The sequence below is a fragment of the Neophocaena asiaeorientalis genome, unplaced genomic scaffold (assembly GCF_003031525.2).
Source record: "Neophocaena asiaeorientalis asiaeorientalis breed wild unplaced genomic scaffold, Neophocaena_asiaeorientalis_V1.1 scaffold332, whole genome shotgun sequence".
Lineage (NCBI taxonomy): Eukaryota > Metazoa > Chordata > Mammalia > Artiodactyla > Phocoenidae > Neophocaena > Neophocaena asiaeorientalis.
The window spans coordinates 5,631,854-5,649,702 of NW_020173111.1; the positions used below are offsets into that span (position 1 = coordinate 5,631,854).

The 17,849-nt window shown below is 42.1% G+C and overlaps 1 protein-coding gene across 1 annotated transcript; it reads right to left on the reverse strand.

Moving 5' to 3' along the window:
* Nucleotides 1-15,734: 15,734 nt before the first annotated feature.
* On the reverse strand, nucleotides 15,735-15,995 carry LOC112398760 (40S ribosomal protein S27-like; the record flags this gene model as incomplete). The annotated part of the gene is made up of 1 exon (XM_024743475.1): nucleotides 15,735-15,995. A coding segment is annotated over one exon (261 nt), but the record flags the coding sequence as incomplete, so codon positions are not given.
* Between the last annotated feature and the right edge of the window lie 1,854 nt (nucleotides 15,996-17,849).

Here is a 17,849-nt window from a genome sequence, read left to right on the forward strand (position 1 = left end):
ACCCACTGGGTGGTCCTGGGCAAGTCACTTTACTTCTCTGAGACTCAGTTCCCTCATTTGTAAAGAAGGGGGTGGGGTTCATACCTGCCCCACTGAATTGTCCGGGAGATTTTGAGACACAGTGTGTAGGATGGCCCAGCTGAGTGCCCAGCACATCTAAGCCCTCAGTAACCGGTACCTGGTCTCACTATTGCAAGGGTGGAATCAAGAGACCTAAGCAAGAGTCCAATGTCTTCAGCTTTTCCATGTTGCAAGTGAGGACGTTGCTTTGTCTTCACAGGTCCCAAGTTAATAAACAGCAGTGTTCGTGGGTGTGCTCCCAGCATTCAGATGGCTGCTCTGCTTTGATGGGTACACTTGAGCCACCCCAGGGCAAAATGAGGTAATGCTCTGGAGTCATGAAGAGAAGGCTTCTTTCTCATGAGCTGTCACACCCTCTGATGTGAAGGTGTCTTTCATAGACTGTTTTCTATTATTAAGTTCATGTGACACCTTTGCCACACACAGATCCTTCGCCAATGGCAGAAAATGAAAACATTTCACAGTTCTTATTGGTTCAAGTCCATTTTCTGCTCCTACACACACAAAGCATTTTCTTTGAGTCTACGTGCCTCATTTCCAAGCCTCTGGTTTTCCCAGACATCCTCATTAAGCAGCAATACCTGCAAGTCCTTCAAAGGACTTATTCTGTTTGCTCAAACCTTCAAATTGCTTTGCAATAACTAGAGACTGCTCTGCTGACAGGCAGGAGGGAGAACAACCCAGATTTCTTTCTCTGGGTTTCTACTTGTTTTGACTGTTGCAATTTACACCCACATTTTGTCTAACTTTTATTGATGATTCAAGAGAAGCCACCACCAGCAAAACCAGTTGTTTTGTGTCAGAGAACAGCCTTCGACGGAGGTGATTTTCTATGATGATGGCGACAACCTGATTTCTGGAAATGAAATTTCTAGAATTCTCTCTCAAGATGCCTGGGAAGAGCATACAGCTGTATGGTTCATTCATTACCTTATATCCCCAAATTTATTTCTCCTTCCTTACAGAGCTAGTTTGTTTTACCAGTGTAAAAAAAGACTTTATCATGAGCACACTTTCTCTTCATTTAAGCAAAATAACTAAACTGCAGTTGCTACCCTTTCTAACTTAAGAGATCAAAACTGGGCAGCGGGAAGTGTAGAGTTTAGAGCTGTTAAAGAAAGGTAATCAATGGAGTAAGTAATAGTGACATAGGGACATCAAAGATGGTGCCCAGGGCTTCCCTGGTGGTGCAGTGGTTGAGAGTCCGCCTGCCGATGCAGGGGACACGGGTTCGTGCCCCGGTCCGGGAAGATCCCACATGTCGCGGAGCGGCCGGGCCTGCGAGCCATGGCCGCTGAGCCTGCACGTCCCGAGCCTGTGCTCCGCAACAGGAGAGTCCACAACAGTGAGAGGCCCGCATACCGTAAAAAAAAGAAAAAAAAAAAAAAAAAGGTTTACTTCACTAGCTGGGAATATATATTCACCAACATGATATGTATTTCAGAAACCTCCTAAATTCATGTTGAATTACGATTTTTACCTTAGGGACTTCCCTGGTAGTCCAGTGGTTAAGAATCCGCCTTCTAATGCAGGGGACGTGGGTTCGATCCCTGGTGGAGGAACTAAGATCCCACATGCCGTGGGGCAACTAAGCCCACGTGCCACAACTACTGAACATGCAAGCCACAACTAGAGAGAAGCCCGTGCACTGCAACGAAGATCCTGCATGCCGCAACTAAGACCCGATGCAGCCAAAACATAAAAATTATAAAAAGAATTTTACCTTAAAGCTATGTGACACTAATTAGCATACTAAATGATTTCCATTTAAGAAATAAAGATAGACCATGAGATAGGCTAATTAGTTAGGAGGAAACTTTAATGAAGAAAAAAATACGAGCAAAAGCAAGAGGCATGCAGATTTGTTTTTCCTCCAGAGACCATACATACTCAAGCAATGTGGATGAAATTTCCTCATTTTCAACCCTATATATTTATCCAAATCAGATAGATAGATAGATTCAAGGTGCTCTTCTCCTTCCTACAGAGAGCTGTTTATTGAGGCAGCAAATATTTCTTGAGTGTCTAACCCATGCTGGGCACCATGCTAGGTGCTGGAGGCTGTGAACAAGACAAACGAGTAGTAGTCATTCCACATGCTAATATAGGATATTAGTTAAGAGTTCTGGTTACAAGAAACAGCTACTCTAGCAAATGTAAGCAAAAATGGGAACTTAATGGAAAGCTATTACTGGAAGAGTTAAACATCCAAACCCTGGATAGGGCAGAACCAGGAATTCATGGACCTTCCCCTTTGGGCAATGATGTCATTATGGTGACTCAGCCCCAACAAGTCCCAACTGCTGTGTCTTTCAGGTCAAGTTTCTGAAGAATGAAACTCATTGGCTCAGCTTGGGTGCAGTGTCTATCCCTGGTCCAATTAGCCATGGCCAGAATGGCCAGCTCATGTGGCTTGAACCTGCCCTGACATATTTGAGTCTTCCCAGAAACTGAAAGATTTTGTGAGTAGAGCAGACACTCATTAGCTTCTATATTTTGTAGCCGTAACATTTCAATAGGTTCAGGGTTATATTCAAAATATTTAACAACTGCTATGACCCAGGCAGTGACTAGTCCAACCAATGCTGGTTGTAGGCTAGAAATAAGGTAGGTCCAGGAGGGTCCTTGCTGGGTCAGGCATTAACCCTGTAGTTACTGGGTCATAGGGAGGTATGGGGCATACTATGGAAGGGGCCAGAGTGGCCCTGGAAAGGTGGGGCTTTGGGGGATTTTCCTAGAAGGTCAGGTGCCCTGGAAGTAGATTCCGAGATGCAGATTTACATGGAAGTGATTTATTAAGGAAATGTTCCCAGGGAAGGCCATTAAGAAAGTGGATGAAGCAAGACAGGGGAGGAGAGGAAGCCAAGCAAGGGTGCTATATTGGGGTTCTCCAGAGAAACAGAACCAATGGAATACACAGGTACAGCTGACCCTTGAACAACATGGGTTTGAATTGCATGGGTCCACTTATACGCAGATTTTTTTTTGATAAATATATATAGTACTACACAATCAGGGGTTGGGTGAATCCACAGATGCAGAAACACAGGGCTGTCTATGGGACTTGAGAATCTTCAGATTTTGGTATATGCGAGGGCTCCTGGATACTGAGGGAGGAATGAATATATATACACATATATGATTCCATATATATAGATATGGAATTGGCTAACATGATTATGGAAACTGAGAAGTCCCACCATCTGCTGCCTGCAAGCTGGAGACCCAGAAAAGACAGTTGCAGTCAATCTGAAGACCTGAGATTCAGGAGAATGGGTGATATAACTTCTAGTCAAAATCTGGAGGCCTGGAAGCAAAGACCACTGATGGTGTAAGGCCCAGTCCTTGACAGGAGAAGACTGATGTCTTAGCTACAGCAATCAGACAGAGACAGAATTCTCCCTTCCTCTGTCTCTTTGTTCGCCCTTCCTTTGTTCTATTCAGGTCCTCAGCAGATTGTGTGAGGGGCACTCACATTGGGGAGGGCCATCTGCTTTGCTCAGTCTACCTATTCAAATCCTAATCTCATCTGGACACACCCAGGATAAGGTTCAACCAAATATCTGGGCACCCTGTGTCTCAGTCAAGTTGACGCTTAAAATTAACCATCACAGACGCCCTCAGGGATGCCTCATCCCAGATGCCACAGCCTGGGAATGTGGACTCTTTCACTGGAATAGATTCATGTCTAGCAGAGAACCTTGCACAGTTTAGGCTTTCACTAATAAACAAACGAAGTTCTGGATTGAAGCTATGCTGCAGATTTCTCCCAACCAAAGGCAAGGCAGCCAGCCGCTTGTTATCTCAGCACTTCTTGGTCACTGTTTCATGGCCACATTGGGCAGGGATCTCCTCCCCAAGCACGTCTGGCTCTCTGTGCCTTGGCTGAGCAGCTGCTGCAGAGTAACAGGTGCTGGAGGTGAAACCACCCAGAGAGTCAGGTGGAGGATGAAGCCCTGACATTGTCTGTACCAGTGGGATCAGGGCAGTGGCTGCTTACCAACTCGTTCAGAAGTATTTCAACATTTTGACAACCAGTACAGCCAATCAAGTGTGTGCCAGGTGGATGTCAGCCCTAAAAACAATGCAGGGTATGGCAACCCGAGAGTGAGACAGTGAATAGCAATCCAGTCTCTTCAACTGGCTCGATGTCAGTAGGCCACATTCATCTAAGGCATTAGTTCCCTTAACTCTAAAATAAAAGGGTTGGGGTAGATGATTTTACTTCCAATCTTCTATAGACAATTTCTCCCCTAATAACATTAAGAACTGTCTTCACTGTGTCTAGACTCTGCCTAGATTTTGAGATTCAAAGATAAATAATATATGCAGTGGACTCTTGGATCTTTCCCTTTGTTTCTAGACTCTAACCTCACCTTCCTATTTGCTGCTCTCTGTTTGGGGGACGCCCCACATGTGTGGTCTTAGTGGAAAGTCTCGGCAGCTTCCTAAAAGGAAGGTCCTCCCTGATTAGCCCAACACAGACAGAGGGCTTGGCCCTCTGGATCAGCTGGCTGCTTTCTCCTAGAGTTTGGAATTTGGAGTGAATGACACCTGGAGGAGGGGATGGTTTGGAGGTCACTCCTTGCAGGCAGCAGGGACTTGCTGACTACACTCTTCTTAAGTGTGGCCTCTGCTGGGGTTCCCGATGCATGGTCTCCTGGAGCCCCTTAGGCTGCACCTTTTCAAGCCTAGCTGTACACACTTAGTTTCCATTCTGTATCATTGCTCAAGAGTTGTTGGCCTGCCTCTTCCCATTTCTAGACAGTAGATGCCTTGAAGCCTGGGACTGTGGACTCTTCCACTGGAGTCACTCATGTCCAGCAGAGACCTTTGCACAATTTAGGCTTTCACTAAGAAACAAATGAATAAAAAGTAACAAATCATGGTACAGACAAAAAGGAGCTGGAAAATTAGCCATGGAATTTTTTAGAAAACTCTATTCTGAGATTAATACACAAGTACCTGAACAAACAACTGTGTTTCTGCAAAGATTTTTTTTTCAAATACTGACGAAAAGACTCATCTATGTGCCTGTATCTTTGTCCAGCTCTTTATCCAATAATAGTTTGTTTACCTGTGTGCAATGACCTTGCTTCTAGGCCTAAGGCTGAGCTTCCCAGGACTACTGTTTTAGGCAATGTTTATGCGCAAGTTTTTCTTTTGTTCCTTGTGGGCAAAACAACTTAGTAACCATAAAATGAGAATCTGAAGCATCTAAAAATCAACATCTTGAGTGGTCTTCCATCCATGTCCACTCTTAGCAGGACCCAACAAAAACATCCCAAACAGACTAGCAGATACAAACTATTATATACAGAATGGATAAACAACAAGGTCCTACTGTATAGCACAGGGAACTATATTCAACATCCCATGATAAACCATAATGGAAAGGAATATGAAAAAGAATGTGTGTGTGTGTATATATATACACATACATGAGTCACTTTGCTGTACAGCAGAAATTAACACAACATTGTACATCAACTATACTTAAATAAAATAAATTTTTTAAAAATCCCAAACAGATGAAAACCTGTTTGCTTTGAAGACACACAGCAAAGAAACTGAAAGAAAAAAGAGTGAAACGTGTGCCAAGCAAGAGAGAGATTTCTCCTTATACTTTCTTTTAAATAATAAAAGATGAACTCATTATTATCCCAAAATCTCTTGAGGCAGAAATTCAGGCACCCTATTATTCTATAAAATCAAAATGACAGCATCCTTGGAGAAACAGTTGCCTGGTAACTCAGAACAGAGGGTTGTCTTTAGATTCCTCTAGAATCAAGTGTATCTATTTTGGTTTTTCTGTTGAGCTCATTTCCTTCCCTACAACCCCAGAACTGAACAATTTAGGGGGAAGAATTCCACTCATAAAAAGTCTCTTCTCCTACAGAAGATATTTTTAAGAAGTACAGCTCTCTTCATGAAGTTGAATTGTTCTGTTTTTAGGACTGTTACATGAACATATAAGAAAAGAAAAGGAAAAATGCATTAACATGTAAAAAAAGGAAAAATGCCAACTGAGAGGGGGTTTCAGACAGAGATGTATGTTTTGTGGCTGAAAGCCAGACACCAGTTTTTTTCTTTTTTTCTTTTTTTTTGGCCGCGTTGGGTCTTTGTTGCTGCATGCACGCTTTCTCTAGTTGCGGTGAGCGGGGGCTACACTTCGTTGTGGTGCGCGGGCTTCTCATTGCGGTAGCTTCTCTTGTTGCAGAGCACAGGCTCTAGGCACATGGGCTTCAGTAGTTGTGGCATGTGGGCTCAGTAGTTGTGGCTCGCGGGCTCTAGAACGCAGGCTCAGTAGTTGTGGCGCATGGGCTTAGTTGCTCTGTGGCATGTGGGATCTTCCTAGACCAGGGCTCAAACCAGTGTCCCCTGCATTGGCAGGTGGATTCTTAACCACTGCACCACCAGGGAAGTCCCCAGACACCAGCTTTCTAAGAGAATAAATTAATTCAGAATCTCACCTAAGATGAAAGTATAATTTACTCAGTTGAAAGATGCTTTGCAAACTCCTGCCTCTTCGTTGGAGCAAGATTTGTCCAGGTAGGCTCTTACTCACCAAGCTCAGAAGCCCTGAGTCTCCCCTCTTCTGAATTAGTGATGTGGGCCCATATCCTTTTCCTCTCTGCACTTAGATAAAAGTGAATGAGGTAATTGCATCGCTAATGATTCTTTTGCTGATAAGCAAGAGAACCTGAGTGAGAGACCTTACACAAAAGGGAAACTACTGGAAGGACTGGGATAACTCACAAAAGGATAACCAAATAGCTTGGGAGTGGGCGGGAATCAAGGTGCTGGAAGTTAAGAGTCAGGAACCACAGAAAGGTCGAGAAGGAGAAACAGGCTAGCAGGAGCCCATGATGAGAAAAATGAACTTCAATATCTTTGTATTGCTCACTCAAGATTCATAATCCCTGAAGAGAATGTCACATTGGTGGAGTTTAGGTCAAAAGCCTGAGCCTGCTGTCCCGAGGCAGTGAGAGGAAGAATCTACTGGAAGGATGCTCCACAAACCCCTTCAGTTTCCAAGATGGAAGTTCAGGTACCTAGCTTTAGTCACATCAAGACTGTCCACGATAGGGTGATGGGAAAGTCATTTCCCAAGAAGAAACTCTGGTGCTATTAAGAAGGGAGGATGAATGCTAAAAAGCCAGAAAACGTTCACCATTGTCTTAGGTTGGGTTCCCAGAAGCAGAGACCGAGGCAGAGATTCTTATACAAGTGACACCTCGAAGTCATGCTTTCAGGAGAAACTTGTAAAAAGATAAGGGAAGCAGGGGAAGAGGCTAAACAAAGATGAGTTTTCAGCTGAGGTCTAATTTCAGCCTGATCCCAGTTCTGGAGTCTGAATGCCACCACAGTGTTGTCCCCTTTGAGGCAAGGGGACAGTTTTTGTATCCTCGTATCAGTCAGTCATTGGCTGCCTGATGCCCTGAGGGGAAATAGCACTTTCCAGGCATTTCCCAATAAGGTGGCTCCCCCTGGCCAAGGATAAATCTCCAGAGACGGGTATAAGCTTGAGCCAGTATCAGCAACACTTAGAATAGCTGGGAAAAGGGGAGCTAGCACAGTAAACGGGATCAGGGCAGGGCACCAGCAGTGTCTACTACAACCATAAAAGTAAAGGCAAGGTAGTTGGATTTGATTCACTAAATCCAGGGTTTCCCATCTGTAGACTGATGTAATAATCCTGGGACTGCTACTAATTCTGAAACAGATCAGATGAAAGGGATCAATTATTGTGTGACTGTCTCATTGGGGAAAATAATGTAATGAACAGAGAGACACCAACAGACAGAGTAAGAAGAGGTAAAAAATTATTTAAAAGAAACAGATAATGACAACCGAATCAAAAAATGGGCAGAAGATCTAAACAGACATTTCTCCAAAGACATACAGATGGCCCAAAAGCACATGAAAAGATGCTCAACATTACTAATTATCAGAGAAATGCAAATCAAAACTACAATGAGGGGACTTCCCTGGTGGTCGAGTGGCTGAGATTACGCACTTCCATTGCAGGGGACACGGATTCGATCCCTGATCAGGGAACTAAGATCCCGCATGCCACATGGCACGGCCAAAAATAAATAAATAAATAATAAAGATCTTAACACTCTTAAAAAGAAAGTTATTTTTTAAAAAAACTACAGGGCTTCCCTGGTGGCGCAGTGGTTGAGAGTCTGCCTGTCAATGCAGGGGGCACGGGTTCATGCCCTGGTCCGGGAAGATCCCACATGCCGTGGAGCGGTTGGGTCCGTGATCCATGGCCGCTGAGCCTGCGCGTCCGGAGCCTGTGCTCCGCAACGAGAGAGGCCACAACAGTGAGAGGCCTGCGTACCGCAAAAAAAACCCCAAAAAACAAAAAACGAAAAGTAGAGCTACCGTATGATCCATCAATCTCACTCCTGGGCGTATATCCAGAGAAAATAATTCAAAAAGACACATGCACCCCAATGTTCACTGCAGCACTATTTACAATAGCCAAGTCCTGGAAGCAACCAAAATGTCCATCGACAGAGGAATGGATAAAGAAGATGTGATACATATACACAGTGGAATATGACTTAGCCATAAAAAAGAATGAAATAATGCCACTGGCCGCATCATCATGGATAGACCTAGAGATGATCATACTAAGTGAAGTAAGTCGGACAGAGAAAGACAAATATATGATGAACTCACACGTGGAATCTGATTTTTTTTAATGATATAATGAACTTATTTACAAAACAGATTCATAGATTTCAAAAAAAACTTATGGTTACCAAAGGGGAAACATGGTGGGGCGGGGTAAATTAGGAGCTTGGGATTAACCTACACACACTATTATATATAAGGACCTACTGGATAGCACAGGGAACTCAACACTCTGTAATAACCTATATGGGAAAAGAATCTGGAAAAAAATGAATATATGTATATGTTTAACTGAATCACTTTGCTGTACACCTGAAACTAACACATTGTAAATGAACACTGTAAATCAACTATACTACAATAAAATTTAAAAATAAATAAAGTATCAGCCTTCACCAGTGAATGATGCAGCTTGCCCCAAGATCCAGCACATGAATTATCAGAATGAAACAGAAATGTACCTCAAGCCTCTTATACGCTTTCCTACAAAAACATAACTCTTTGTCAATATAACTAGCAGTTCTTAATTATGAGATAAAATAAGGCGGAACAATATAGAACAATATTAAGAGAAATAAAAATGCCTTCAAATTAAGTACCTTTTCATCTCATCCTCTTAGGTCATTAATTACCACTTTAACTTTATCTTGGCCTGCCTACTCAACTACAAGGAGAATACTTAACTTTCTTTTGGTGGTTCAAGTGTCGAAAATGTCCTTAGCCTGGTATAGAATTTTTTTTTTTTTTTTTTTTTTTTTTTTTGCGGTACGCGGGCCTCTCACTGTTGTGGCCTCTCCCGTTGCAGAGCACAGGCTCCGGACGCGCAGGCTCAGCGGCCATGGCTCACGGGTCCAGCCGCTCCGCGGCATGTGGGATCTTCCCGGACCGGGGCACGAACCCGCGTCCCCTGCATCGGCAGGCGGACTCTCAACCACTGCGCTACCAGGGAAGCCCAGCCTGGTAGAGAATTTTTTCAGAAAATCACTTCTAAGTCTTCTCCTGCTGATCCATCTAATAACCCTACTTAGGTTTTATTGGAGGAGGCAAAGTGTTAAGAGTTTCATCACTTCTCTGATTAGTTCCAGAGGATAATAACAGCTCCTTTACAAAAGTAAACCATTTTTCAAAAAGAAAAAGGTAATGAAACTTACGGATATAGTCAAAGGACTGACACTAAAGGAGAAAGATTTACAGGAAGAAGATCACTGAAAAAAAAAAGAAAAGAAACTAATAGACTTTCTAATGCACTTGAAGGAATGCATAAAAAAAACATATATCAAAGAAGTCTCATAGACCTAATGGGGAATTTGAGAATAATTAGTGATAAATGCACAGAAAACTAAGCAAACAAAGAAAGAGGCTACTGATAATTCCAAAAAAGAACAGAAAGTTGTACAAGAAAAGAAATATAACTATGATTAACATTTACAACGTGAATAAACAACACTGCTCATTAAATTATGATTGACAGCATTAATGAGTAAAGATATCTCGTCTCAGTGACCTAAATATAAATGTAACTAAAATCTGGCAGACACCTCTCTCTCTCTCTCTCTCTCTCTCTCTCTCTCTATATATATATATATATATAAAACATTATATATATTTATATATAATGTATAATTTATTTTATATAAGATATATTACATTATATATCTATATATTATATATACAAGAATATTATATATAATATTCTCATGAGAATAAGTATTTTGAGCCTCTCTCTTGATTATACCTGGTAATAGAATGGCCAAATACATATATATATGTATATATATATACCCACATACATACACCCATTAGATACCAGTAGCCTCCACACAGTTTTGACAACAAAAATTTCTCCAGACATTGTCAGAACATTGTCAGATGTTCCCTGGCGAGCAAGATCACCCTCAGTTGAGAACTACTGTTCCAACCTTTTTATTACATTTTCTCTACTAAATGGTGAGGGTTTTATTTCTCTGACTTAAAACTGATTCAGAAAGCCATAAATTATGTCAAAATTTGATAAATAAAATATTAATGTAATTATTTAGAAACCTGAACCAATAAAAGAATAAACAAATTAAAGTATTAAATGCAGTTGCTCCTAGAGAGTAGGACAGAAGGACAACGAAGGGTGATTTTGAACTTTTTAATATGATTTTATTTTTTTGATGTGTATATATATATATGTATATATAGCTGACCAGGCCAGGTAGAAAGTTCCAGAGAGAGGCTTGAAATTCTTATTCTCATAAGAGATTAAAGAAGTGCTTATTCTGATCTTTTGTTTCTAACCTCATCTAAGCCATGTTCTCTTATATTTCACCCAGAGGCAAGTATGGCTCTCATCTAGCTTGAATCATATAATTATTTCTTTTCCAAGATGACTCGAGGCTGCCTCGTCCTTAATGGTTCTGGGTGGAGAACTGGCTTACCTGGTTATACTTATGTAGTAGTCAGAGAAGACAGGAAAAAAACACTCTGGTAAAGATTATATGAACATTGGGACTTCCCTGGTGGTCCAGTGGTAAAGAATCCACCTTACAATGCAGGGGATGTGGGCTCGATTCCTGGTCAGGGAACTAAGATCCCACATGCCGTGGGGCAACTAAGCCCACGTGCCACAACTACTGAGCTTGCACGCCTCAACTAGAGAGCCTGTGTGCTGCAAACTACAGAGCCCATGCACTCTGGAACCCACACGCCACAACTACAGAGCCCACGTGCCCTGGAGCCCGCATGCCACAACTAGAGAGAAGCCCGCGCGCTGCAACGAAAGATCCCACATGCCACAACTAAGACCCGACACAGCCAAAAATAAATAAAATAAACAAATTTTTAAGAAAAGATTATATGAACATTAAAATAACATTAGAGTCCCTGGATCTGCATGGGTTGTCTCCCTCCAAAAATGAGGCGGAGGAGGGAGTGGGGGCGGTTGAGACCTTGCTTTGCTGATGTGTGTCAATGCTCCTTATTTTATTAGGCTGTCTTTCCTCAATCTCCATCCATCCGTATCTCCCTCACCTTGTAGTCTCCAGCACTACCTCTAACTCATCTTTGCTCCCCCAACCATAGCAACTGAAACAAAGTCTTAGGACTGAATTTCTTAATTTGCTTGATTGACTAGTTGTGATTGTGCTCCAACTGTTTTGGAAATGCATTCATCTGACATATGAACAAATAATAGAAGACAGTTTTCAACCCTCCAAAACATAAAGAGATCGAAATGTGTATTTTTACATTTTTTTTTTGATTTGCATTTCCCAGATTACTAATAAGCATCATTTCATGTGCTTGTTGGCTGTTTGTACATCTTCTTTGGAGGAATGTCTACCCAAGTCCTTTGCCCATTTCAGAATTGGATGGCCTTCTTATTGTTGAATTGTAAGAATTCTTTATATATTCTGGATACTAACCCCTTATCACAAAATATTTTCTCCTGGGACTTCCCTGGTGGTGCAGTGGTTAAGAATCCGCCTGCCAATGCAGGAGACATGCGTTCAAGCCCTGGTCCAGGAAGATCTCACATGCTGTGGAGCAACTAAGCCCATGCGCCACAACTACTGAAGCCCATGTGCCTAGAGCCCGTGCTCTGCAACAAGAGAAGTCTTTCAATGAGAAGCCCCCGCTCACCACAACTAGAGAAAGCCCATGTGCATCAACAAAGACCCAATGCAGCCAAAAATAAATAAATAATTTCCCCCATTCTCTAGGTTGTCTTTTCATTTTCTTGATAACGTCCTTTGATGCAGTGTTTTTACTTTTGATGAATCCAATTTATCTATTTTGTTGTTGTTGCTCATGCTCTTGATGTCATATTTAAGAATCCATTACCAGGGACTTCCCTGGTGGCGCAGTGGTTAATTAAGAATCTGCCTGCCAATGCAGGGGACACAGGTTCGATCCCTGATCCAGGAAGATTCCACATGCTGTGGAACAACTAAGTCCATGAGCCACAACTACTGAGCCCACGTGCCACAACTACTGAAGCCCTCAAGCTCTAGGGCCTGTGTGCCGCAACTACTGAAGTCTGTGTGCCTAGAGCCCGTGCTCCACAACAAGAGAAGCCACCACAATTAGAAGCCTGCACACTGCAATGAAGAGTAGCCCCCACTCGCCGCAAATAGAGAAAGCCCACGCACAGCAAGAAAGACCTAATGCAGCCAAAAAAAAAAAAAAAGAATCCATTGCCTGTGTTTTCTTTTAAGGGAGTTAAAGTTTAGCTCTTATATTTAGATTGTGGATTCATTTTGAGATAATTTTGTATATGGTGTGAGGTAGGGACCCAGAGTCATTCTTTTGCATGTGGATATCCAGTTGTCCCAGCACCCTTTGTTTTATTTTTTGTTTTGTTTTGTTTTGGCCATGCTTCATCTTGCAGGATCTTAGTTCCCTGATTAGGGATTGAACCTAGGCCCCAGCAGTGAAAGCACTGAGACCTAACCCCTGGACCTCCAGGGAACTCCCCCCAGCACCCTTTGTTGAAGAGACTATTTTTCCTCCATTGAATGGTCTTTATACCTTTGTCAAAAATCAGTTGGCCATAAATATGTAGATTTACTTCTGGACTCTCTTTTCCATTGACCTATTGTCTATCCTTATACCAATACCACACTACTTTGGTTACTGTAGCTTTGTAGTTTGTTTTGAAATCAGGAAGTTTGAATCCTTCAACTTTGTTTTTCTTTTTCAAGATGATTCTGGCTCTTCAGGGCAAGTATTTCCTTTTAGCTCTAAAGTCAATTTCTGCTTATAGCCAGGTTTGTGACTGTTTCCGGACCATTATGGGTGCTCAGCCATGATGACATTATTTGGAATAATGCCATTTTTCCAAACAAGGCATTATTCCTCTCAACAGAAAGAGATGTATCTGGGTCTTTGTGGAACCACATTTAGTTCCTGAGAAAAAAATTAAGTCAAACAAGATTTTAGTTTTAGTTTTTTGGCATCATACAAGTGAAAACAATACATTTATGGGCTGAAATATTTGTCTAAATAGAAGACACAGAAATCCATTTTCTATAGTTTAGACATAATTCTAGACACTATGGCAAGTCTAACATGGTGGACACAAAGTCAAGGTTTGAATGATATTCTTGCTGTGTGAGGGTTGTAAGGCAGGTCCATTTGAACAAAAACCTTGTGTGTACACTTTTCTTCTTTCGCCCCTCCCTTTCCATTGCCCATCTTGCCTTTTCTTCTTCCTAACTTCCTTCCTGGTCCTATTCTCACACCTCCTTCTCTGAAGATCTTTCTACCCTCCCTCTCTTTTCCTTGCCCTGCCTTCTCCTCCTTGCCCTTTAAAACTCCCACCCCCTGACTGAATCCCAACTCAACTTCAGGAAAACAAGTTAGTCAAACTGATCCTCAGAAAGTGGTGTCAACAGCTAATTCGCTAACACTCAGCCTTCAGTGTTCATCTGTTAGCCCAAGGAGAAACCAGCAGGTAGAATAATTGCAGATTGTCTAGGAAAGCCATTTGAGTCCCTCTGGATCTTTCATAAAATCACTCCAGTGAGCCTATGGTGCGTATATTTTGAGACAACCTAGTACTCTGTCTCAGTTTTCTGTTTTTCTTTAGAGCAGAACCTGGACCATCACATGTGGCGGGGAGTGTTGTAGGGGGAGATCTAGGGCTGGTTCCTTCTGGTCCCACCTTAGTCAAGTCCTGAGCCCTTCCTTTTACTCCATCAGTGGATCCCTCTGGACATCCAAGTTTTCACTTTCTGCTCTGGGCTATTGTGCCATGTGTTGTTCACACAGGGTCATTCTTCTTGGATGACCAGCGTGTTTTTTGTTGCCTGCTGCCTGTGACTGGCCTTCACTGACTCCCATAAGAAGGACTCTGACCTTGATGTAGATTCCCCTTACTCGTGGCTTCCCAGCGGTAAGGAGGGCTGCCTGCAGTTAGAGGTTCTATTCTTGGAACTTCCTCTCCCCAAAGCACTGTGGTTCATAGCCAGCTGCCTGGGCTGGTATTAGACCACCCCTCCTTTTCATTTCACAGGGACAGGACCCCTCACACAACTTCTTGGATTCCATTTTGTTTGTTTGTTTTGTTTTGTTTTTTTAGTTCATGTATATTTCTAATAGGTATATTGGATCCTGTGTCCCAGTCAGCATAACTCTCCCCAGTTTTGAAACAGTTCAGATAATTATCTGACCTCACCTTCTAAACATCACTTAACTCTAACACGAGAGAAACGTCTTCAGTTTGTCAGGAGCAGAACTTGACGGGAGAAGAGAAGAACAAAGCCCATAATTATAATAAATATGCAAGAGCACAGCAGCAGCATTTAGGATCTTTAAAATTATATTCAGGTCCTTTTATGTCTCACTTACTTCACTTAGCATAATGTCCTCAAAGTTCATCTGCAGCATGTATCAGAACTTCCTTCCTTTTTAAGGCTGAATAATATTCTGTGGTATGTACATACCATGTTTTGTTTATCCATTCATCTGTTGACGGATATTGGGTTGTTTCCACCTTTTGGCTATTGTGAACAATGCTGCTATGAACTTTGGTGTGCAAGTATTTGTTCAAGTCCTAAGTTTTGATTATTTGGGGTATATACCATAGAAATAGATCATATGCTTTATCATACCTCCCTATGCTATTCCATTTAGCTGCCTATTCTTTCATCAGAACGATACCTTTCTTTTTTATCCTGCATGTTTTTTGTTTTCTTTTGTTTTGTTTTTTAACATCTTTATTGGAGCATAACTGCTTTACAATGGTGTGTTAGTTTCTGCTTTATAACAAAGTGAATCAGTTATACATACACATATGTTCCCATATCTCCTCCCTCTTGCATCACCCTCCCTCCTACCCTCCCTATCCCACCCCTCTAGGTGGTCACAAAGCACCGAGCTGATCTCCCTGTGCTATGCGGCTGATTCCCACTAGCTATCTATTTTACGTTTGGTTATCCTGCATGTTTTAATAATTTTTTTTCTGTATCCAAAATGTGTTTATCGGGATGGTTTCCCATTCATCTTGATTCAGGGTGATTTTAGTGCTGCTTCTGTCTGAAGGAGCAACCTTCTGTAAGCCTTGCTTTTCCTCCTGTAGGCTGGCAGAGGACGGCAGAGCAGCCAACACACAAAACTACTGTTTGTGCATGGCTAAAGACAGTGGTGATTTTATAGCATCCCGGGCATTTCACATCCATGAAATAAGAACTGGGGCTCTGCACCAGGCACTTCTTCTTGTGTTTCATCTTCTCTTCTGGAGAGGGATGAAGGAAATCCTTTGCAAAAGGCAAGTTCTCATGGGAAGGTCGTCACTGCCGGACAGGCTGTATGTTTTAATATCTGATAGGACTGGTCTCTGAACTCCACCCTCCCTCCATTTCCTTTACTTTTTCTGAATTACATTGAGTATTTTCTCTTATTAATTTATTGGGAACAACTTTAGAAACTGATACATTACCACGCTAACAAAAGAGACACCTTTGTTTACAGCCATTCTTTTTTTATTTTTTGGCCATACTGCACAGCTTGCGGGATCTTAGTTCCCCGACCAGGGATTCAACCTGGGCCTATGGCAGTGAAAGTGCCAAGTCCTAACCACTGGACTGCCAGGGAATTCCCTGTCTACAACCATTCTTTATATATTTCTGACTGTATTCTGATGTAGTTCATATGTGCTCCAAACATCCATGGTGATTTATACTGGAAGTGGTGTGCATGCAATTTGTGATTTTGTTGAAATATTATTGCAATAGCTTTAGAAAAGCAGTTGACACACATGAAAGTGTTAATTTGAGTCAACTGATACCAAGGGATAATGCTTGATTTATGGTAAGAGGTTTCATCGAAATATTTCTCCTAGCTGTCACTTAGCAAAGGTAATTGCTTACTAAGCTAGTCTCTTTGCATAAATTTCAATTTTCCAGCATTTGATTAAACTTGACAATTGGGATTCTCCATGGAAACAGCGAAGCAAGATGCTACACCTTCCAAAAAACATAAAAATAGTGCTCTCTCATTTGTTGCCTGGCAGCAATACTCCTTGTTTTTACTCACAGGAGAATTTATTTTTGCTGATTGGCGTAACTTTGGCAGGGAAAGGGGAAGGACAAAATAGTTCTCTCAGCAATCAAAAATTGATAGGGCAGTTTAACCTTTTCCTTTTTTTAAAGACCCAGGTGAGGTCTTCATAACTTTAAACAGCATAAAAAGCATATACTATACAGAAGCATAAAGCATATAAAATATAAAGGCAGAGTGAGTACGATCAGAGAGGAGCCTTCAGTTAGAGTCTTTGAGGACAAAGGTTCTTTGATTAAGGGACACACTAGATGAAGCAGTTGCGGTTCTCAAGCCGTGTGGGTTCAAACTGCATTTATAAGGCTTAACAATAGGTCTTAGTCTAAATTTCATTTTATCTCCCATCCTGGTTGGTCCCTGTGGTAGATAATATTTTTGTTCATGAGTCTTTCTTCCCTCCCCATCCTCGCCATCGCTTACTACAGACGGAGCACACTTCTCTAACTCACTCACTTTGGGTTTGGTCTAGAGAATGTGGGTGAATGTAACAAACGTCATGTCTGACCAGAGGCTCTACATGAATTTGTGAAATTTGGCTTGACCTCCTGCACATTTGCTATGAGGAGAGAATGCCCTGCATAGCCATTGCCCCTTCAGCCTGGGTCCTGGAATGAGAAACACGTGGAGCAGACCCAAATCTAAGGTCAGGGGAAGCCTGGCCACCCACATGCTGTGTGCAGACCAGCGAGAGAAAAATAAACATTTGTAGTTATAAATCACTAACATTTGGGAGCTGATTACTATGTAATATTATTACAGCAAACACCTGACTAATATGGTCATCAAAAAAAAAGTGGTTCTGAAGAACCTAGGGGCAGAACAGGAATAAAGATGCAGATGTAGAGAATGGACTTGAGGACACGGGGAGGGGGAAGGGTAAGCTGGGATGAAGTGAGAGAGTGGCATGGACATATATACACTACCAAATGTAAAGTAGATAGCTAGTGGGAAGCAGCAGCATGGCACAGGGAGATCAGCTTGGTGCGCTGTGACCACCTATAGGGGTGGGATAGGGAGGGTGGGAGGGAGGAGATATGGGGATATATGTGTATGAATAGATGATTCACTTTGTTATA